General features: G+C 42.7%; 1 protein-coding gene across 1 annotated transcript; it reads left to right on the forward strand.

Annotated features, from left to right (window-relative positions):
- The first annotated feature begins 216 nt into the window (after positions 1-216).
- Positions 217-22,266, forward strand: TH (tyrosine hydroxylase). The gene is made up of 13 exons (XM_028733731.2): positions 217-334; positions 7,439-7,654; positions 11,135-11,309; positions 11,900-11,988; positions 12,444-12,511; positions 14,155-14,205; positions 14,867-15,012; positions 16,271-16,406; positions 16,533-16,602; positions 16,776-16,832; positions 17,049-17,144; positions 17,297-17,430; positions 20,332-22,266. Exons 1-13 carry the CDS (start codon positions 245-247, stop codon positions 20,489-20,491), a joined length of 1,488 nt encoding a protein of 495 aa, XP_028589564.2. The 5' UTR covers positions 217-244; the 3' UTR covers positions 20,492-22,266.
- The last annotated feature ends 458 nt before the right edge of the window (positions 22,267-22,724 follow it).

The following is a 22,724-nucleotide window of genomic DNA, read 5'->3' on the forward strand; positions in this document are numbered from 1 at the left end:
CAAAAGTGCCCACGGTGGATTTGCAGAAGCTGGGTGCCTGTAATCTTTACAGCAATTAGATTTGGGATACAAGTGCTTCTTTCCTTCGCCTCTGCTCCCTCCTCCCCTTTTCTCCCTCAGGCTGGAGAGAGGGAGGTGGGCAGAGGGGGATCGGAAAGGGTCTTTGACGTCAGACTTGCCCTATAAAAGCCCAGGGAAGAGAAGGGAAAGCAAAGCTGAATGCTGAGCCAGTGCACCAGCAAGGATGCCAACCCCAAACTCTTCCAGTTCTTCGGCCAAAGGCTTCCGGCGGGCAGTGTCAGAGCTGGACTCCAAGCAAGCTGAGGCCATCATGGTAAGAAAAGATCCCCACCTCTAACTAGCCACAGGTGCTCATGCTGCTTTGCTGCGGCCAGCAAATGGACCGATGGCACATGATTTATAGAAGTTCCAGAATTCTAGAATTTCTAGAACAGCATTCTATTAAGGGGGAAGCCAGTGGCTAGACAAAATTCTCCATTCAAAAGGCTTTAGGGATTGTGCAAATAATTTGTATGCAGTTATCATACAGGTGCCAAAGGAAAAAAAGAATGTAGAAATAAGATGCTAATGAAAAAGAATATAGTGTAGCAATTATGCATCATAGACTGGAATGATGTTAAGAGTTATGCTCAGAGAGGAATGATGGCAAGGAGGGTTATCATCATCAAATGCTGAGTTGCTGTGCAGGGCTTTTGATTCCTTAGTGTTAAAGTGAGATGTTTGTTCTATTCCCATAAAATGAAAATCTTTGCCCCCCCCCCCTTAATACCATGCCTTGAACCAACAAGGCAGTGGGGACTCAGACCAATTTTCTAACTGCTACTATGCAATATTGCAATCCTTTCATTTTTCTCACTATGGCTTGCAAAAATCATATCTGAGTTATATCAGGTTTTTGCATAGAGCAGATATGCAAAGGGAAATGACATAAAATCTCATGAAGAGTTTATGCACCTGAACTAGGTTGGATTGAACTCTGACAAATTCTGCTAGCCGAGTTGGGAGTATGTGATCCTTGGTTTTCATTGCCATCTTGTTTAGTGGATATGCTCCTGTCTGCTTCTTAGCTTCTCCATTTGACATAGATGTCACCGAGACATTATGCCAGCCTTCCCCAGCCAGGTGCCCTTTAGATATTTCAGACTACAACTCCTATCATTCCCAGCCAGCATAGCCAAGAGTTAGGGATGATGGGAACTGTAATCCAAAACATTTGGAGAGCACCAGGTTGAGGAAGCCTGCTTTAGTATGGTTCACACATTAATTTATTATTTTATTTATTACATAAAACTCATATGCTGTTTGATTGTTAAAATAAACTCAAAGCAGTTTACATGTACATCCTTCCTCACATCAGTCCATGATTGACAAATGTGAGTGACCATCGCAGGTGGAATGCCAAAGGTGAACACACCATATGCCAGGGTTATTTGATTGGCAACTGACTGTGTGAACTGAGCCAATCACCAAGTGCCAGGAAACAGTGGCGTAGCGTGGGTTGTCAGCACCCGGGGCAAGGCAAGTAATTTGCGCCCCCTAACCCATGGATTTGTGCCCCCTAACCCGTGGATTTGCGCCCCCTAACCTGTGGATTTGCCCTAACCCCAGATGTTGCGCCCGGTGCGGCTGGCACCCCCTGCACCCCCACGCTACGCCACTGCCAGGAAATCAAATGGTGTGCCTGGGGGAGCCATGTGGAGTTTGCAAGTTGCTTACCCTCCAATTTTACCACAGATTTCAAGGGGATGACAGACACACTAAGCAGTTTGAAAGTTAGAAGCTAAAGGCTAAATAACATGCGATGTTAAATGTGTGGTCCCATTTCATTGGTTAAACAGCAGCTAGGAGGATCAGGACTAGGGTTATGGTGCAATGGGAAGAGAGCTTAACCTTTCTCCCTGTACTTCAGTCTCAGTGAAAATCCTACCCACCCACCCACAAAATCCAGCTACATAGCAGTACATTTTACGTCAAGACTATGATGCAGGAAGAAAGGGTTAAAACCCACCACCCATCTGCAGCATGGTTCTGATCCTCATCACCTACCTCCATAGCTGCTATTTAATAACCAATCAAAAAAACACTTGGCTCCTAGATTTCAAGTGAGGAGGTTTTATTTCTGTTTAGAAAACGTTCTCCTGCAAACTATGAGTTATCTGTACAATATTTTCATTGGCTTCTTAGAGGGTTTTGTTTTTTGTATTTTTGTATGTGGTACTACACAAGAAAGGTTTAGTTCTGCTGTCCAACCTCCAAGGAAACAAATGGGAAATTTGTAACTCTCATTTCTACAGACCTTGGGCAAAATAAATCCCCGGTGGATTCGGCACTTGGGCAAAGAGCTCCACGCTGGCTTTCAAACAACACAGAAGTTTCTTCTGTGAAGAAAAGTGAATTCCCACTGTGGATAGCAATGTGTGATGATCTTATATATGTACACCCCAATGAAAATTCACTTCTTGGGAAGCCACAGCAAATTATGTTTGCCCGCTACATGCATGTATAGCAATTCACACACATTTTGGATCATCACATTGTACAAATTTCAATGGGAATCAGGCAAAACTCTGATCTTGTGCACTGCTCCTACCATGCAGAAGAGCATTAAATCAAGCTTTTAGACACTTAGATAGAGCATTTTAAATCTAAGCACTCCAGGTTTTGTGGATAGCAACCTTTGTACCGAAGTAGATATATGAAAAGTACTTGAACTACCCCAAAAGGAAGGGATTAAAGACTGCATTTTCTCTCTCTTTGGGAATAGATATATTATTCTATTGATTTAGAAACAGACTATGATTTAGAAATGTAATGACGTACAATAACTTGCAAAGGTCTGTGGTTCCCAAATGGCTATTGCTTCTTCATGACCTATATCAAAGCATCATGTTGAAATAGTGGTCTTCAAACATTGTATTAAAAGCAAAACCCAAAGCGACCACTATGTTGCATCTCTTTTTTATTAAGCTCCTGTCTAATGTGGTTGCACTGGATTAATAAAAAGAAAGAAAGATATACCTTCATTTCTGATAGTTGGTATGGTATGAAAGTAAACATTTTTGCAAGTTGGTTTGCATTAGTGATAATGGGCAGAGATCTGTCTTCAATGAAAATGCATCTTAACCTCAAAAACTCATGGAAGTATTAAGGATTCCAGCCACTGTACTTTATGTTCAGGAGAACAGATCAAGAGGCCTGGGGCACCACATTCAGCATTTACACCTGCGGTTCCTCACCTCTGATGCCAACAGACACCACAATAGGTGAAATTTCCTTCACATGCTGACAGAACCTTATTTCACAGTTTTGACATCTGTCTCCTATATATCACAGGTGCTGAAAGGTGGATTAAGTGCAGGTGCACTTAGTAATGTAAATCTCCATTTTACAAATCTAAAGCCAAGTGTTTTCATCTTAAGTCTTATAGGAGAGCCAGTTTCTGATACCTTTACTTAGGGATGTTTGACCTGTCACACCGAGGAACTGAAATTTCCGTATACTTTAAACAGGTGCATAATTGATTTTGGTGAGCATACACTGTATCATTGCCTGGAATTGAGCCCATACATACATTTCCAGACCGGTAGCTAGGCTGATCCATTGCAGCAAAACCAACAAAGTGCCTTGATTTCTGCAGCTGCAGCTGCAATGTTGAGTACTAATCACAGGCATGCGTTTATTTATTTTTTGCTTATTTTACGAGCCTGCAAACAATTAGATTTGCTTAAGAATGGGGAAGGAGGATCACCCTCCCTCCAAGAAGTAGTTGAAATAAGCTGTTGCTTATGGCTGTGAGCAAGAGAATCAATCTCTGGTTTTGAGCAAAAGAAGTATGCCCCAGACTTTACATTATACACATCAACAGTTCAGAGCAAAGAGGAAATGAAAAAAAGAGGAAACCAGCATGTACCTTTAAATAAGCATTTATAGGTACATTCTAATGGAAGAATACAATGTGCCCTCCACATTATTATTATTTTTACTGCAAGTCCATTGCCCCAGCCAGCATGACCAGTGGTCAGGAATGATGAGGGTTGCAGTATAAAACATCTGGAGGGCACCAGGTTGCCTATCCATGAAATGAGACATATGTGCCATTGATTTATCAAGAAATCAGGAGTTTGGGCACGGGCGTGGGAAGGAAATCTGTGTGCAGTTTATGGCTTCCACTGTTTGAGAAAGCATCATGTTTCTATTCCTGACTGCTATTAATCTAAAATTATACTCCATGGGAACATGTGCTCTAGAAAGAATGTGGATTTTAGGCAGGCTGATGCTATGGTCCCATTACACCATTGGCTACTACGCCACAGCCCCACTGGTGTTACAGTGGGGTAATAAGAAGAGGGTTCATGTGACTGCCTTCTCATCAATGCATGAGTGGGGATGGAGTTGTGCCATTGGCCACACTCTCTACAGCCCAACATACTGTATGTGCTAGTCACATATGGCACCAGCCATGCACTTGGCATCATTGTGAAAGGTCTATACATGCATACAGCTGCTCCACCCAAGGGAGAATTCTAATGATTTCAGGATTCCCATTTTGCATAGAGGAGCCCAATGAGCATACATCTGTGTGCATAGTCTCTTCACATTGATACATGGCAGCGGTGCCCCCGATGCATGCATTGGCGTGCCTGGTGGGCAAGACCCCCTCACGCATTCCTGAATACGTGAGAAGGGGGACGTGGACTAGGACTCTATTGCAAAAATTGGAGAAGCATGATATGTGAAGGACAATTATGTTTTGATCTATGTATTAGTCCAGCAGGTGCAAATTTATTTGTTTAAAAATGCTGATCAAATGAAATGCTCCTCTACACCTCCCTATAGAGCCTATGTGCAACAACCTCTCTCCCACCAGTGTTTGAGTTTTGCTGTGCGTACTCAATGTGCTTGACAAGAATGCATTTGTGTACATCACACATAAAGTGCACCTCAAAGGATTTGTGTGTGTGTGTGTCTACATCACATGCTCATTTTGAACTGGTGATTGCACAGAATCAATTAATTTATGCATTTGTAGCACATGGCATTGTTTTCTAACTATCCATTTCAAACTACTCTGATGTGGGTAAAGGGTTAATAATAAGGTTGCCGTCTTGCTCGCTTGTGTCTAGAGAACAGCTGGCTTTGTGCACCTGGACTGTTTCTGACTTTGCACGTGCAGAGGCTCCTTAAAAGAAGAACTTCAGAAAGCTACAAAATCACAAAGAAAACAAGTTGAACTGTTTTTAAAAATCTAGCTGGCAGTACTGAAACCTAGATTCAGCAAAAGTCACTAAGTTGTCTTTGTTTGTTTGTTTATGAGCTACCAAAATTGATCCTGCATCTGTTTTCCCATCCTAACCTAACATTTAACAATAAACGCTAAAGGCAGCGAAGAGAACAAGGAGACAGCATCATATTAGCAGCAGGTATTGTGGCTGAAGACAGACAATCATTGTTTTAGAGAGCTGAAGGTGGCCAAGTTGCTTTCGCTGCATGCACTCATCTCATTGTCATTGCTCTTCTCAAGTTTATAGGTTCCTTTTGTCTTTCTTTTTTAAATCATGCTTTCCCAACCAGAGGTGTCAGTGGGATAAATGAAATAAGGGAGTGTGCAGGCAACTGCCTTACAAGCCCCTGTCGCTGGAGTGTCTGTCTTCAGCCGCATTCTTTCTTCCAAAGGACTCATCAACGGCAAACAAACAAAAAAGTCTCAACTTACCAAGCAAGGCCAGGATCTTTTCAGGTAGAGAAAAGATTCCCTTTTCAAGCACAGACTTCTGATTCACATCAGCGATCATCCTTTCTTCCACGAAGCAGCAAGTTTTAGGCTAGCTGTGATGTCAGTGGTGGCTGGTGGTGTTTGAGACTGAGGTTTTCTCTTAGCCTGCCTCGCTGAACAGCTGCATGCACCTGCATTGCAAGAAGAGCAGATTTATTCATCTCTTCCCCATCGCTTAGGGCAAATCCTCACAAGGCAGCTGACAGTACAATGGATGATACACAGTAAAAACACACCACTAGATAAAAGCATATATGGGGTGGGGGGGGGCAGCTATAAGGTCATTTTAAAAACTTGGCAGGTTTTTAAAAAGCCCCCTTTGTTAGTCAAGCACATTTGCTGAAATGTAATGTGCTTGTTATTTATGAATGTTATAAATTGCTACATTTTTATACTTCCACGTAAACGTGTTTAGAATTCCAGTAAAAGAAAAAAAAGTGTGCCCATAGAGGTTATTTCTAAGAAACATAGATTACCATAATTTCTAATTATTTTAATGTATTTAAGGCATTTGTTGTTACACTTCTGACGTACAGATTTCAACTCAGTTCAGTCCAGAAAACATTCTCTTCTGGTTTTCAGAAACAACATTATTTCTTCTCTAATTCTTATGGGCACAAGAAGAGCTGTCCAACACTTCCCTTGTGTTGGATGCAAAATTCCAGCACCTGTAAGGCAATTTTTTCTAAGACTGTCATTTTTTTAAAAGCCTATTTAGGCATTCTTGTTGGTTTGTTTGATGGTTTCTAATGTTTATGTGCTGTGTTTCCATCCTATGGCAGCTCACAAGGGTTTATAATGAAATGCAAGAAAAACAACAATCCAGGTTGAATAAGAATAATAAACTTTCTAAAAAAGATACCATGGTGGTCTCTAATCATAGGTTAAAATGGTCTCAGAAGCAGAAAAATGCCTGTACAAACAGGAAAAATGTGCACTGATGGGGGCAAGGCATGCCTCCCTCAGGAGAGTATTCCAAATTCTAGGTGTCCTAGTAAAAAAGACCCTGTCTCTGATGCACATCTGACAACAGGGAAACCCAGAGCATGGCCTGTTTCTGAATAGCAGTTGCTGGAAACCACAGGAGGGGAGAGTGATCTTGCGCTCAAACCTTGCTTGCTAAACTAGATGGGCCATTGGCCTGGTCCAGCAGAGTCTTCTGACATTTTTCATGTTCAGTCCACAGCCACATTCTTGCAGATGGTGGTGATTCTTCTGATTCTCTGGCCCTAAACCGTTTAAGGCTTTTGAGGTCAAAATCGACATCTTAGGAAAGAAATTGGCAACCACTGTCATTTGCAGACTCCACTTAACATCCTGGCAGCCACAGTTTGGATCCGTGGAAGTATTATGAGTTGTCTTCAAGGACAGCCCGGCATGTAGCACCTTCTGGTAATGTATCTAACAAGCGATAGTTTGCGTATCTGATACTGACTAGTCTAATTCAAGACCACCCAGACTGGTAATGGCTTAGACAGATCTGAGGTTTTCCAAGTCTATTGCTACTGAGATGTGCTGGTTCTCTAACAAGCCCTCCTTGGTTTGCACTCAGCTGACTTTTCAATGTAGTATGTGATGTAGGCCACTTTCCTTGGCTGTTGTGGAGTGAAAGTGTCTATTCCTTCCCCTTGTATTCTCCCTCAGTCCCCACAATTCATTGGCAGACGGCAGAGTCTCATTGAAGACGCCCGAAAGGAGAGAGAAGCTGCTGCAGCAGCTGCGGCTGCCGCCTCTGAGGCTGCTGAATCAACCGAAACCATTGTCTTTGAAGAGAAAGATGGCATGGCCATGCTGAACCTTTTGTTCACCCTCAAAGGAGCCAAGACTTCACTGCCATCCCGTGCGCTGAAAGTATTTGAGGTGAGCTGGTGAAGTTGCCTTTTTGGCTAAAGCAAAGGTGCACTTGTTTGGAGAAAAGGGACAGCCTGGTAGTTCATATATTTCTAGATACCAGACATTAAGTGGAAGGTAGGGCTAGGTCTCAGTAAAATAAATTATTGCACAGAGCCATATCCACTAATACCTGGATACCTGTTTTCATGTAGGAATCAGGAGTATGTGCCTAGTCATGCAATGCAAAATGTAGACCTATTGGTATCAGAGTGTGTCACTTCAGTGAGGCAACTTTGGTGGGAGGGGCCAGAAAGGTGCACCCTCATGTCTTACAGTTCTCATGGAAGAAATTTACTAGGTTGTGGCAATAAGAAACTCTTATGGAGGTCAAGCCTTTTCAAGTCCTAGACCCTGTTTTTAAGGTATCTGGTTACCATGCCTCTAATGGAAGCCCCTGCTAGGGCTAGGTGGAAGTCCCACAATTCTTGGTTTAAACTCCTGGTTGGACATGCTCAGTGGTTCTGGAATCCCTTGAGCTAACTGCTTTCTGCTTCCTCGTCCAGCTCCAAACTCCTAGGCTGTGGATGGTGGATCTGTGGTCTTTCAGATGTTGTCGGACTTAAACTCCCATCACTCCTGACCATGCTGTGTGAGGATGATGGAAGTTGGACATCTGAGGGCCCACACATTCTTCCTTTCTGACCTTGCTGTTGTATCTTTCCCTGTCAGTTAGGATGGGGTTTTCCTAGTACCCACTTGCTCTCCTGTTCAACCAACACTGAGTTTGCACACTTACATTCCCCCCAGTGTTGATCAAGTCAGAAACCACTTGCAATGTTGTGCAGACTGACGAAATTGCTTTCAACCTGGGAGAAGACGGATGACTGTTGGTATGGCCAGATGTGGCCTAGAAGCTACTAGTTGGCTATCTTGGGTTTACACAGCTTGTTGTTCCACAGCAAATAATGAGATGGAGATTAAAATGAGGAGATGGTTTTATCAAATGGAACAGAAAATTAGATTATCAACAACTCTCAGACCCTTGTGTACCTTATATAAAAATCATTGGATGGAAATATGTTATGACTCCCGCTTGATGAAGAGCTTGAAAGGTTTCAATTTCTACCAAAATCCTTAAGGCACAGATCAGTGTGATATACAGGCAAGATGGAGTTCAAAGGCACAGCATGTGCTACACATGGCTAGACAAGTGAAGATATTAAACCAACAACGACATGCCCCCTGCAACCCAATTAGAAGGGGATGGCAGCTTAGCATGGCAAGTGAATCTGTTCCTTAAAATGGGCAAGCAACCTGGCACTTCTCCTGAGGGCTTAACATGACCCATCTATTCATGCCTGTGCTGGTATCTCCATGACCCAGGGCCTGGGCAATGCAGGGGGCATAACCGCCTCCCCAGAGTCAGAGCAACAACCTCCCCTGGAGAGGCAGGAGTGGACATGGTTTCTGACAACTTTGGAGGCTGAGCTGGTGGGACATTAGGCAAAGTGGGTGAACTGGAACCGGACACAATAAGCCTGAGGACAGAGATGGTGCTCATGCCTAGTGCCACTGAGACTAGTGGGGAGATGAAATGTGGGGGAAGGACCTTTCCACTGGTACTGTCTCCAGTATCCTCTTTCTTGAGACCTCCCAATCTAGCCCAACCCATTGGATCCCTCCCTAGGCTCCTCTGTAGGCTACCCCTCTTCTCCATCTAGGCTTGGCCAGCACCCCACCCCCATGTAGGGCCCCTGATAGTGGGGAGAACTCAGGTTCTATTTCCATCATTCCCATGCAAACTCAGAAATGCCACACTATAAGACAAGGTCCAATCTATCTAGATTGTTACCAAAGAATCCCCAACATTTCCCAGCATGTGACTCCACAATTGAAATGTGTGCATATGCATTAGTGAGAAGCTTATTTTACGGCCAATTTAATAATATGAATAGCACCCACATACCCCAGGGAGAGAGACGGAGAGATCAGTTTGTGAAGTTGTGTGTGAACAAAGGACGGTGTTTGCTCCAAATGGCATTCACATCCTCCAGGGGAGATTTACATGAGTTGAGAAGCTCTCTTGGTTTATCATGACTACAAGAGCTTAAGAAAAGCAAACACCAATGCAGGCCAGACTTCCACTGTGAGAGATTCATTTCCCCGATCCCTCCGGCACTGCAGGTACAAGATATGAAAACAGACGGGTGTAATGACATTTGCCTCATGATGAAACAGGCTGTGGGGAGGCTGGTTTTCCTCTCCTGTTTTACATTACATACAACTCAAGCAAAGGTAATGCAATCAGATCTGTCAGATTAATGCTAAGGTATTGATTGTCATGGAGGGGCAACGTCCCAGGGATGCATTAGAAAACAAGCGGCTAAATTGAATTTGTCAGTGACATTGCCTTCTGTTCCCTTTTTGTCTATCTAGCTCTGACTGAGTAAAAAATTCAGCCTTTCCCCTCCTGAATCTCTAAGGGGAAACTGGTTTAATTCTTTAAGAAGTGAAAATTGTGCACCAGCTTTCAGCAAAGAAGGAAAAGATCTCAGATGCTATCAGTGACTTTATATTAAAGCCCACCAAGAGGGACCCTTAAAAAAAATAATTCTGGATTGTGTGTGGTTCTGGTTGATAGTTTTTGGGAGTCTGCTTAAAAAAACAAAAAATATCTGGCAAGCCTGAAATCTGCCCCTCCCTGAATTAGGCAATAATGGATTGTGACATACATTGAATTGCACTGGAGAATTGGTAAGTGGGGCAAATGATACTTAAGCCACACGCCATCCGCCACTTTCTCTCCACCCCCCCCCCATGTTGCTTACAAATCAGGGGAAATAGGTTCCATGGGGTTGTTTCAGTGGTGGCTTTGGGACCTTCCCGACATGTTTCTCTGGGAAATTGCTCCAGTGCAGTGGTGTCTTGCAGAAAAGTGGCATCTAAGGATTGAAGACGTAAGATGGAGGAAGAATATCTTGTTCAAGCCATGATTTCACACTTCTTCATGCATTTAATATTCAGCACCTTGGCCAGAGCATAGCACAGAAGCTGATCAAAACCTGCATGGAAAAATTGGCTTCTTTCTTGGAATTAATTACACAGGCTGCCATTTGCCTTGAAGATAGTCTGGTTCTAATGTTCTGTGGCTGTTCCATTGCTGTTTTAAGTTAATAAATTAATAATAGTATCTGTGTAATGCTATGTTGTCAAAGGCTATTCCCATGCTTTAGCTCAAATCTTACAGGAACCCTGTAAGCCAGGGGTCGCTAACCCCCAGATCAAGTACCGGTAATCTAAAAACAGGCATCTCCTGTCTAGATGAAAAGAGGCTAACTGGGGAAAAGAGCCTTCTGAACTTCTTTCTCTCACTTGAAAATAGCCTGTTTATTGAAGTTGTTGCTCCTTTTATAATGTAGTGCTGAAATGATTTTAAAAATGGTGGGTGGGAAGTCTCCTTGCTGTTTTATTTTAATATATTGTTTTTCCTTCCCTGTCTCTCTAAAGACATTTGAAGCCAAAATTCATCACCTAGAAACGAGACACAGTAAGAAACTGCGAGAGGGCTCTGTTGATCTGGAATACTTTGTGCGATGTGAACTCCACAGCTCTGATCTGAGCACCCTCATCAGTTCTCTCAAAAGGGTTTCAGAAGATGTTAGGAGCACAAAAGAAGACAAGTGTAAGGAACCTGTAAGCTTGGTTAACAAAGCACGAGGGAAGGATTTTTTCATATATGACTGCTATGGAGATAATCTCTAGAAAGGAAAAATGTCAAGGGTAAAACCTTTCTCCCTGCACGTGTTTTTTAGACTGGTATTAGAAATAACTGGTGTATGCACCTTTGAATGTTGCAAATCTGTTAGAGGCAAGATAAGGCAGCATCATGGTATATTTCTGACAATCTTACAGCACAAGTCTATGTGTGTTTACTCAAAAGTAAGTACCACCGTTTTCAGTGGTGCTTATTCCAAGGTATATGTATATACAGGATTGAAGCCTTAGTTTAATATAATAGATCAACCAACCAACCAACCAACCAACCAACCAACCAGCCCATCCATTCAGCCATCTGGCTATCCAAATAACAGATAATTACTTGAAATTCTGTGTAACAATTTGAATAGTTTAGCTACTATTAAAATAGTTTATCTGGGAAAGGAAGGAAATTACGTATTGTATTTCCATTAGAAACCCCTTTTCTTATTCTTTCCTATAACTAGCTATTTTCTCTCTCACTTCCCTCCTCTTCCTCACCCTTTTGGATTTTAGTTCATTGGTTTCCAAGAAAAATCTCTGAGCTAGATAGATGCCACCATTTGGTCACCAAATTTGACCCTGATTTGGATCTGGATCACCCGGTGAGTGAATAACTCTTCTTCCCCAAATCCTCTTCCACATTTCCTCACTGCCTGAACTCACGTTAGCTGTCTCCTCGTGGGATAGCTTGGCTTGCTATGCTTCTGAATAGACTGAATAGAAATGCAAGCTGTCATTGCATTTCTAGCAAAACGACTGAGGCTTGCAGGTACATCTCATGCTCACCAGTTTAAAGCTTTAATAAATTAATTTGCACCCAAGCTTCTCAAGAAGATGAGAAGAATACATTGAGTTGACTTGGAAGTGCCTATTCACTCTAAGTAGAAAACATGGGAGGTGCTTTTTTACTTGTTTAAACAAAGTAGCAACTGATGGTGAACGCATCCTTGCCTGTCTAACCATGAACAACCTGTAATAAAAATTGTCCATTGTCAATATAACAACTGTTCAGTGCAAAAATGTGAGGTAACATTCTTGCTCTGTTCTTTCCTCCAAGGGATTCTCTGATCAAGTATATCGGCAACGAAGGAAAATGATAGCAGAAATTGCCTTCCACTATAAGCAGTAAGACTTGCTGCCTTGCATAGCCTCACCTGCTGAGACTTCCATGCATACACTTATTTATCTCTTTGCTCTCCATGTTCTGCCCTTCCACACTCTTGGTTTTTCCCTTCCACTCTCCTGCTTCATGTTTTCAGTGCTTCTTGGCTGCCAGTTCCATAGAGCTTTTGCAGTCATCCCTGAAAGGTCCATTGCAACACAGATAAGCAACCCAAGAAGTGAATTGTTGAACACAACCATTTCAGTGATACATATGGTGTCTTCTTTGCCCCATGTCTGGGATGCTGCTGCAGAAACTATGCATTCTTAGCATTTGTTATACATTCAGACTCAAATGATTGTAATGAGAGCCAAGAAAACCCAGGCTTCAGGGCTGGTTTCTCTTCTCAAAACCAAGAGGGATCCAGGATAGAATGGCAATTTAAATCTTCTTTTCTTATTGTATTTGCAAAAAATAAATAAAACTAAAATAATCAGCTGCCCATTATTTGTATTTGTGATTTAGAATTGAAATGTGTTTTCTACATTCATTTTATCTTTTTATACAACATACCACCTATATGAATGTTTTCCCCACGTGGTACGTAATGTGGCAACACCCAGGGCCACTCTGGAGACCTTTCACAAGGCAGAAGGCCACCACATTGTCCTTGGCCTAAATCTTCCTAATAACTTGGAGATGGCCAAAAAACAGACCCAGATGATCAGTGGTACAAAACAGCTGCTTGAAATGAGATGAGTTTACATTTGCATTTGAAATTATGATAAAGCACGGATGCTTTTGTAACAACCTTTACTTTCAAAAGGAGCCAGTATTTGAAATGGGGATCTTGGACAGGGAGGACATATGCTAGAGAGTGAAGGGAGCTTTATTTTGGTAAGGCTTTTCGACAAGTTTGTTATTTTTCTCATATTTATATTATATCTGAAATGACAGCAAAGGGGGGGTTCTTTTTTTTTAGGTTAGCTGATTCCCTTGATGATTGTACAATTTCTCCTCAACAGTATGGCATAGCGTACTTGTTTGAGCTTCCTGATTACAATTATATTAATACCAGTATTTCCAGCATTACTTCCGAGTGGGGCAACAGCTACCCTTTTATTGTCATTATTTACCACCCTTCAACAATCAAGGTATTTTAGGTGTGCTATAGGGTACTGAATTACCTTGTGCATCCTTAAGTGCCCCTTATAATCTATGGGGCAAGCTAATCTGCATCATGTGTGTTGGTGTTAAGTCTGCCTCAGTGTCCTACAACCCTACTGTTCCTTACTATTCTATCTATACTCATACCTAGAAGTCTTACGCTTCTCTGCAACCACAAGAGCTACTTGTTTTTAAAAGGAACTTTCAAAAGTCACAAAGTCTGCAGATTTCTCCTCCTCATAGACAGGGCCTGGTCTGCATTGTACATTTGCACCACCTTGTGTCTGGCCTGGGACTTTGTGTGTTAGCTTTGTGGCTTTAAATATTGTCTATCCTGTTCAAACCTTGCTTTGTCTCTTGGACATGCATTAGCTATATACTCCATCTCAGTTATAAGTGGGCAAAGGTTTAACTTAAACATTATTGGCCCCTAATATTTGTTGCCTTGTTATTTTGTATCCCTTCTCCTTGTTCTTTTCCTTACTACTACCTATTATAGTGGCGACCCAATTCCTCGAGTGGAATACACAGCAGAAGAGATTACCACCTGGTGAGTATGAACGTACCTTTCCTAGCTTCTGCCAGACGCAGCACAAATCAGTAGACTCCCAGCTATATACCCCAAAATTTCCATTGGGTCTTTGGGTGGCAACGTTCACTCACAGTCACTCTCGGCTAGCAAAACTGGTATTTTACAGCTAAAATAGTTTTAACGGCTAGCTAACGGTGCAGGGAGGGGAGGTGGGTCAGGTAGATTCAACTTATCTTCAGAACAAGCTGTCTGCTGATGCTTTATTTAATAATAGGCACTTCAGGATGCATCCCTTCATCATGATCACTCACAAGATACTTCGGAAACATAAGGACTATTCTCAGAAACTTGTGGCTCTCTCAGTTCAATATCAGTAAGAGCCATATGGGAAAATTTCTGAGTTGTGTATTGGTTTGAGTTTTGCAGAGCACGGTCCCAAATCCAGATACTCTTCCAAATCCAGCCATCCTCTGTCATGATGGCTATATATTACCTACTACAGGATCGGAGGCAGCATGCCTCTGACTACATTGCTGGGAATCACAAGTGTGGAGAGTTCTATGGCCTCCCTTTTGTGCTTGTGGACTCCTCATTGGCCATGGTGGGAGAAGGATGGCAGACCAGATGTGCCTTTGGGCTGACCCAGCAGGGCTTTCCTTATGTTCTTATCGTTCTGAAGGAAGGAGGTGTACAGCACACTGAAGAGTCTCTATCCCACTCATGCCTGCAAAGAACATCTGGATGCCTTCCATTTATTGGAGAGATACAGTGGCTACAGTGAAAATAATATCCCTCAGCTGGAGGATGTCTCCCAGTTCCTAAAAGGTGAGGACTCGGATAAGTTTCGCTTCTGGAGTGAAAAGGCTTTGCTCTTCACAATGATGAAGAGGGTTGGGAAAACCCTTTTCAGCTGGAGCTGAAACCTCTCGCAACCTGCAAGCATTCTGAAAAGGTTTGTTCAAGTAAAGGCTATAAACATGAGCACTGCTCATTATCCAGGGGCAAAGGCTACAAAATGATGCAATACATGGCTGTTTAAAGCATAATATCACTTGCATTAATTCATACAAACCTGGGGCTATAACTCAGCAGTAGAGCATGTGTTTTGCACACAGAAGAAGTCCCACTCTGGCATGTCCATTTTAATTTGGGGGCAGAATTTGCAGGTAAGGTCACACTTTCTTGTTCAGAAGCCTAGGCCCAGAGCTCTTCCTCTATACCCTCCAGGCATTTTCCTTAGGCCACTGTTCTCTCTCCACACACCCTGGCATTTTTTCTTATATAGTAAGCTTAGATTTGTTTCTGCTAGATGCTTGTCTGCAGCATTTTCTAAAAGTGTCTGTTCCAGAGAAGTACCACTTCATGGCTTGGGGGCCCTGCCTCAAGCAGATCCTGCTTCACCTCAGGCAAGCCCCAGATCCCCCCATGGCACCCTGCCTTGACTCCAGGCAAATCCCAAGTTCATAAAATAATTTTTTAAATGGATTGGAATCACTTATGAGTACTGTCAATCAGTATATGCAGACCATCCCACACAAAAAGGACTTGAAAGTGGACTAAAGGAATTCCGCATGACTATAAGTATTTTTTTTAAAAAAGGAAAACTTCACCTTAATACTGTATGAAATACATGGGAATGTAATTATAAGCACAAATTTGCAAAACATTAAAAAGCGTAATGGAAGAGTCCTGTGCAAATAGAAATATAATTTTGGCCAGATTTCTAAAGTGAACAATTCCAACGAAAGCATATGCATGGCAGTTTCTGTGGTGACTGATATCTTAGATAACTTGATGTTGTTTTTATTATTTATTATTAAAAATAATATCCCACCCTGCGTCCGACTCAGGGTAGAAAGCATGCAAATGATAAACACCTAAAAACTTCCAAAAAAATGATTCTAGTACCGATGCAGGCTGGGAAAGATCTCTACTTGTTCTTCTAACCCAAGGTACCACTGTACACAATTGTTTATGAGCATTATTTAGTTTTTTTGAGTTCCTATACAGCCAGCGGTACAGCTCTATAAAATGTGGCTCAGATGCTACACTCGGCTACAAAGACTGGTTTGAACTATTTCAGAGAGAACTGGGTTCCAGCTCCGACCTGTAGCTGGTCTCCTGTCTGCTCGGGACTTCCTAGCCAGCTTGGCCTTCAGGGTATTTCAATGTACACAGTACATCCGCCATGCCTCTTCTCCCATGCACTCTCCAGAGCCGTGAGTACTAGCTCTTGAATTGCCTCAAATCTATCACCATACTGTATTCTTGGACTTGGACGTGTTAATGTCTGGCTTGCTGCTTCAGACTTGGCTGTTAACTAAGTGTCTTTCTTCCAATGCCAGGGACTGCTGCCATGAGCTTCTGGGGCATGTACCAATGTTGGCAGACAAAACGTTTGCACAATTCTCCCAGGTGAGCAAGAGGTGAAATGCTTTGTGTTTTAAGCACAGCCGATGCTTGACTAGATAGTGCATGGTATTGATTTCAGAGGGGACATGAATAGCATTGCACTGTAAATTGAGCAAGGTGGGTGATCAACTAAAGCCATCCACGCCTATACATGAGATTATTCCTTTTGCTTCTAGGACATTGGACTTGCTTCTTTGGGAGCAACGGATGAGGAGATTGAAAAACTTGCGACAGTAAGACCCTAATTCTGGATTTATTTATTTTAAAAAACACTTTGCTTTCACTTTATCCAAATCTAGCTATATTTTCCTTAGTTATAAATGTATGAAATGCCCAGTGAAAGGAAAAGGTTCCATGTGGTCAGCTAATCTTGAATATGTATGGATTTAAAAGAATCATTACAGATTTGAATAACCAACTTCCTTTGGGATCCCGTTTTCATTTCCCAGCTTTACTGGTTCACAGTGGAGTTTGGCCTCTGCAAACAGAATGGAATCATCAAAGCCTATGGAGCTGGACTCCTCTCCTCTTACGGGGAGCTAGTTGTAAGTGCTCACCTATTCCTCCTAGCTAAATTGGAGCACACGGCTGCCTCTTAGCTTGTGCTCTCCTGTTCCATTGATTAGTCTTTTGTCACAGTAAGTCACCTTAGGGGTTTTCCTGCAAGAAACTTTGGCATTTCCCTCCCTTCATTCAGCACTCTTTGTCGGATGAACCAGAGCTAAGGGACTTTGACCCTGATTCTACTGCTGTGCAGCCCTATCAAGATCAAGCCTACCAACCAGTCTATTTTGTATCAGAGAGCTTCAGTGATGCCAAAGCAAAACTCAGGTAAGATATACCGTACTTTTCCATCTATAAGATGCCCCCATATATATTTTGGGGAACTCAAATTTAAGAAAATGGGGGGAGATGATGATGATGATGATAGCAATAATAATAATAATAATAATAATAATAATAATAATAATAATAATAATTTATTTATACCCTGCCCATCTGGCTGGGTTTCCCCAGCCACTCTGGGCTGCTTCCAACAAAATATTAAAATACAGTAGTGCTTCATATTTTAAAAGCTTCCCTAAACAGGGCTGCCTTCAGATGTCTCCTAAAAGTCTGGTGCTTGTTTTGAGATGGCCCAGAGTTGATGAGCTTTTTTGGGGAGGATTGCCCAAGGTTGTTGAGCTGTTTTTTTTGGGGGGGGGGGTTATGCCCAGGGTTGAAGAGGGTTTTTTTGGGAGGGGGGATGCAGAAAATCACTAACCCAACTAACAAACGCTGATAATCGCTCGCATTGCCAAAAACAACATGCACCTGCTCACTCACCAACAGCAGACACCAATAGCATGCCCGATGGTCGAAGTGGCAGCCAATCCAAAGCAACCCTTGACACAGCCACCAATCACACACAAAATCGCCGCTGATGGGCTCCTTCTCCTGGCTGCAACCAACCACCCGTCACCCCCATGCACTATCCGTGTATAAGATGAGCCCTGTTTTTTCACATGATTTTTGAGTAAAAAACCCCTCGTCTTATACACAGAAAAGTATGGTAGTTGGGTAGATCAGCAGGGCAATGGGGATCCATATGTGGTAGCCGTACCTATATTCTACTGTTCTTGCTGCATGCCATTTATGATACATTTTCTTCTTAATCCAATATATGAACATTTTCTCTCACTCATGCACTCACGCACTCACGCACTCACTCACTCACTCACTCACTCACTCACTCACACTTCTGGAAAAGCGTTAAAACTAAGGTTTTGCTGTGGATTGTTAAAAGGAATTACAGATAAGTTACAGTGCAATCTCAGCATAGGTTTGGTGCATATATTCGGGGGGGGGTACACGCATTAAAAAAATGCATCATATTAGGGAAAATTGCATATAAAAATTAGAAGAAATTTGCTGGTGGCTTTTAAAAAGTTGGCAAATTGCTGCAGATTGGAGGGGAAAAAAATAAGAATAGGAAAATGAGAAATTTAGATACCTATTGCAGTCCCCAACTGCAATATGTCAAAACAGGAACAAAACACAACACTTCCAGGGAACTGATAACTCATTTGGGCACCATAGCATTTAACCAAAGTTTGGAGGAAAGTAGCTCAGAGAAAAAGGTGAGCACACTGTCTATGAAGGGCAGGGAAGCCACTTGACAATATCAGCAGGGAAATGAGGGTGCAGGAAAAGTTGAGCAACCTCCCTGCTAATTCTCAATTGCCCCCTCTAGGAATCATTTCTCTCTTCAAAAAGGACTATTGGGGCACACTTACACACACTTTACTGCAATGATATTTCATTTTTGGCTGGGTTCTGCAGCTAACTCTCACAATCTGACTCTTCTTAAGAGGATATTTACAACTAGAATACATGAAGAAAATCTGTTCAGAGGTCAAAGGCAAGAGCCAAAAATATGGGGAAAGGTTGGCATTTTCTTTCACTCCCCCCACAGCTGAATGTCATTGAAAACACCACTAGAGGGTGTTCTAACACAAGCAATAGCAAATTCTTACAGCAAAACCTCAAATTCCTTTGTTGCAGCATGAGCTGTCTTGAGCTTGACCATACTTCATCGAATAAATCACATTCCTTCATGCACAAGGCATAAATGTCCATAATACTCAGATGTATGCTCTTGGTACCTACCTCCAGTGGCTATTAACATACTTATTATTATTTGTTACATTTCTATCCCATTGTTTCCTTCACCATAGAACTTAAAAGAGTGAGATTCCTGGGTAGCCAAGGTCTGGTCAGACTCAGACCTGCTTAGCAAGTCTTCTGAAGAAGTTACCTTTACACCATGCTCCAGGAATTACTTTGCTACAGTCCCCTGTAATGAATTAGCACAGGATAAACCAGCCTTTGGCATCCTTGTGCCCTGCAGATGTTTTGGAGTGCAACTCTCATTATTGACCTTCTGCTTTTCATACAGATGGTCCCAGGTTGAATCCTGGACATCACTAGATAGGACTGGGAAGGATTCCTGCCTGAAATTCTGGAGAGCTGCTGCCAATCAGCATTGACAATATTGCAGTGGCGTAGCGTGGGGGGTGCAGGGGGGGGGGCGGCCGCACCGGGTGCAACATCTGGGGTTAGGGCAAATCCACAGGTTAGGGGGCGCAAATCCACGGGTTAGGGGGTGCAAATTACTTGCCTTGCCCCGGGTGCTGACAACCCACGCTACGCTACTGTAATATTGTGAGCTAGGTGGACCAATGTTCTGATACGGCCACAACAACTTCCTACATTCCTAGACATTGTTTGAAATGTTGAGTATATCAGGGATGGAGAACCTGCAGCCCTAGAAAGGCATATCACTCAACCGTCCCAATAAAACCAGGACATGCTGCTTTTTTTGCACGAGAACATAGCGGCCATTTTGGGCACCATGATCAGTCCCCCCTAAAAGAACTTTTTCACAGCTGTGATCTTGCGTGGCACCCCAAAATGCACATGTGAGAGCACGCCACCCCCCAAATCACTTTTTTTCAGGGCCGCAATCTTGCACGGGTTACATGAGTCACAGGAAAGTATTGCCCTGGAAGACAGTGTCCCGGATTTTTGCCTTGACGTGTTGGAGGTTGTGTGATGGTCATTGGAGTTCAGTGACATCTGGAGGGCCAGGAGGTTCTCCATTTCTGCAGCATGTCTTCCTTTGCCCTCTCTGTCCTTGAGTTCTAGCCTATCAACGCTAGCCTCCTTTCGTCTCTGTACTCTCTCTTGCAGGGCCTATGCAGCGCACATCAAGCGTCCCTTTTCTGTCAAGTATGACCCGTACACATACAGCATTGAGCTTCTGGACAACCCGCAGAAGATCCGCCACTCCCTGGAGACTGTGCGCGATGAGCTTCACTCATTAATCGACGCGCTCAATGTTATCAGCTAACACACACATTTATTTGACCCTTTCCCTCCTTCATGCCAATGCCTGTTCCTGCAGCTGCCAAACTGGCTTCCTGCAGTGACTACCTGCCACTGCATCATTTGGGCCAACACGGTTTCTTTTAGGGTTTGTGTTGCTATCCATTGCCAGAGTAACGACAATGGTTTGTGTTTGCTGCCCATATGTTGGACGAGAGAGGCATACTTATTATTTAATGGCAAGCTAGATTGAAGAAAATTAAAAAGAAATGGAATGTATCAATATATTGTTTCAAACTAATCAGACTCAAAGCAGGCCCACTGGGGGAAAAATGAATAACTTAAGCCCAATGATTTCAGAGTGGGCCTATTTTGAGGCTGACTTAGATGGATGCAAGCCAAACAGGACTTACTTCCTGATAAAAGTGCTTAGCGTGGCCTTTTAACTTTGCTAGAGAAGAATAAAAATATAATACGAAGGAAGCAAAAACAAGAAGAGGAGAGGTATTGCTTTAACGGAATACCTACTCAAATATAATTATTGGGTCACTGGAGAAGGCTTTCACTGAAACATGTCTAGCAATTTACTAGTTGCTAAAGTTCCCTACATTTCTTAGTACAAATCTGAGGCCTCTCCCCCCTGGCCCCACTTACACTTCTGTTACATACCCAGTGACTTCAGAGAAAAACATTCCTTTATAGACTCGCCATTATGCCAAGAAGCCTTCTAACCACATTTTTAAGTGAATTCAGAGTCCAGACAGGTAGAAACCTCAGTATGCTGACCCAAAATCCAATTCTGATGATAGGATGAGCTCTTAAAATTTCAATACGATGACTCAAAAGAAGATCCAGAGCACGACCACTATCTGATTGGAACAACCTTCTCACTGATCCTAATCCCTCAGTCTGGGAAAAATTCCTTCAGGATGAAACAAACCTTTGACTGGCTGCAGTGCTCTGTACTCCAAATAGAGGCAAATCCTCTGGAACTCAGCATAGCCTATTGCCATGCAAGTGTGTGCCTTCTTAGTCCAAAATGGAATCCCACACCTAGCAGCAAATGCTACCATCTCCTAGGGATAACTGTATTAGTCCTGGTCAAGGTAGCAGGAAACAGGTAATGGAGACCCTCCATTTTGAATGCTCTGATCTATTTCTGTGGAGCACTCCTTAGCAAGGTGATAGATATGTCTCCCATTTCTGGTCATGGGGAATTGATAGATGTATCAAATAGCCTCCTTCCTTCTCTGGGCTTTGTAGGGAAATGTTCTTTCTTTGTCAGGATAGAAAGGAGTATCCTTTGTAGAAAAGCACCATGAAATTATTGCCAAAGTGGAAGAACATCTGGAGAGCATCAGCTACAATGGAAACATAGGTAGATGATATCACAAGGACACAATACTCAAATGTATTGCTACTAGCTCTGCAGCCGGTGTAAGGTCTAATAGTTGCCATACATTGTTCCTACATTCAGGCACAATGCTGAAGATGTTTGAATCAAAACAGCCTGGAGAGATGGAGAGAGAATCAGGTCACTGGGTCAAACACTTCACGTTTGAGAATGAGACTCAAGAGAAGAAACACACGAAACCTCCCTTTTCTGCCTGGCTTTGGTTTGCTCATGGTATTTGTGTGCACTAAAGCCTCAAGGAATGGATCTCACTGCTATTGCTCCTGCTGTGTGGGTGGATCTGTCTGTCTTGCTGCATAATGAAGATATTTATTTCTCAGTTTTGAGTCATGCTGCTGCTGAGAGGCTAGGTTTATTCATAATAAAGTTATATTTCTGGTCTAGCATCTTGGGTTTGTCTTCGTGATCTCTCCCCTTTTAAACAATGGCACTCTGCTTCCAGTCCTCTCTGTCTTGTTCCCTTATCACACATGCTGTATATCCAGTGAGTTCCTGTGAAAAGCTCAAGTGGTTTCCTGGTCACACATTTTAGAGGGATATAGCAGGTGCTGACAGTATTGTATATTGGTGCCAGTTATGGGACTTGCAGACGGTTACATCACAACAGCTTAGCAGGGCGAGCAGGGAGGAAAGTGGCAAGGAAGTAAGACTTTAGTCCTGTTGTAGCTTTCGCAGGGTGGAAAAAAACTCACTCAAAGGAAGGTTCCACAGAACCGATGTACTGCCTTCCCCTCCATCTCTTACACAGCAAATGTGCACAGCGTAGGGACATGATGAACCCATGTTAATAGACAAGAATTGACCTAGACCTTCATCCAGAACTTTCAGCAACAGAAGTTGATAC

The sequence above is a fragment of the Podarcis muralis genome, chromosome 1 (genome assembly GCF_964188315.1).
Source record: "Podarcis muralis chromosome 1, rPodMur119.hap1.1, whole genome shotgun sequence".
In the NCBI taxonomy this organism is placed as follows: domain Eukaryota; kingdom Metazoa; phylum Chordata; class Lepidosauria; order Squamata; family Lacertidae; genus Podarcis; species Podarcis muralis.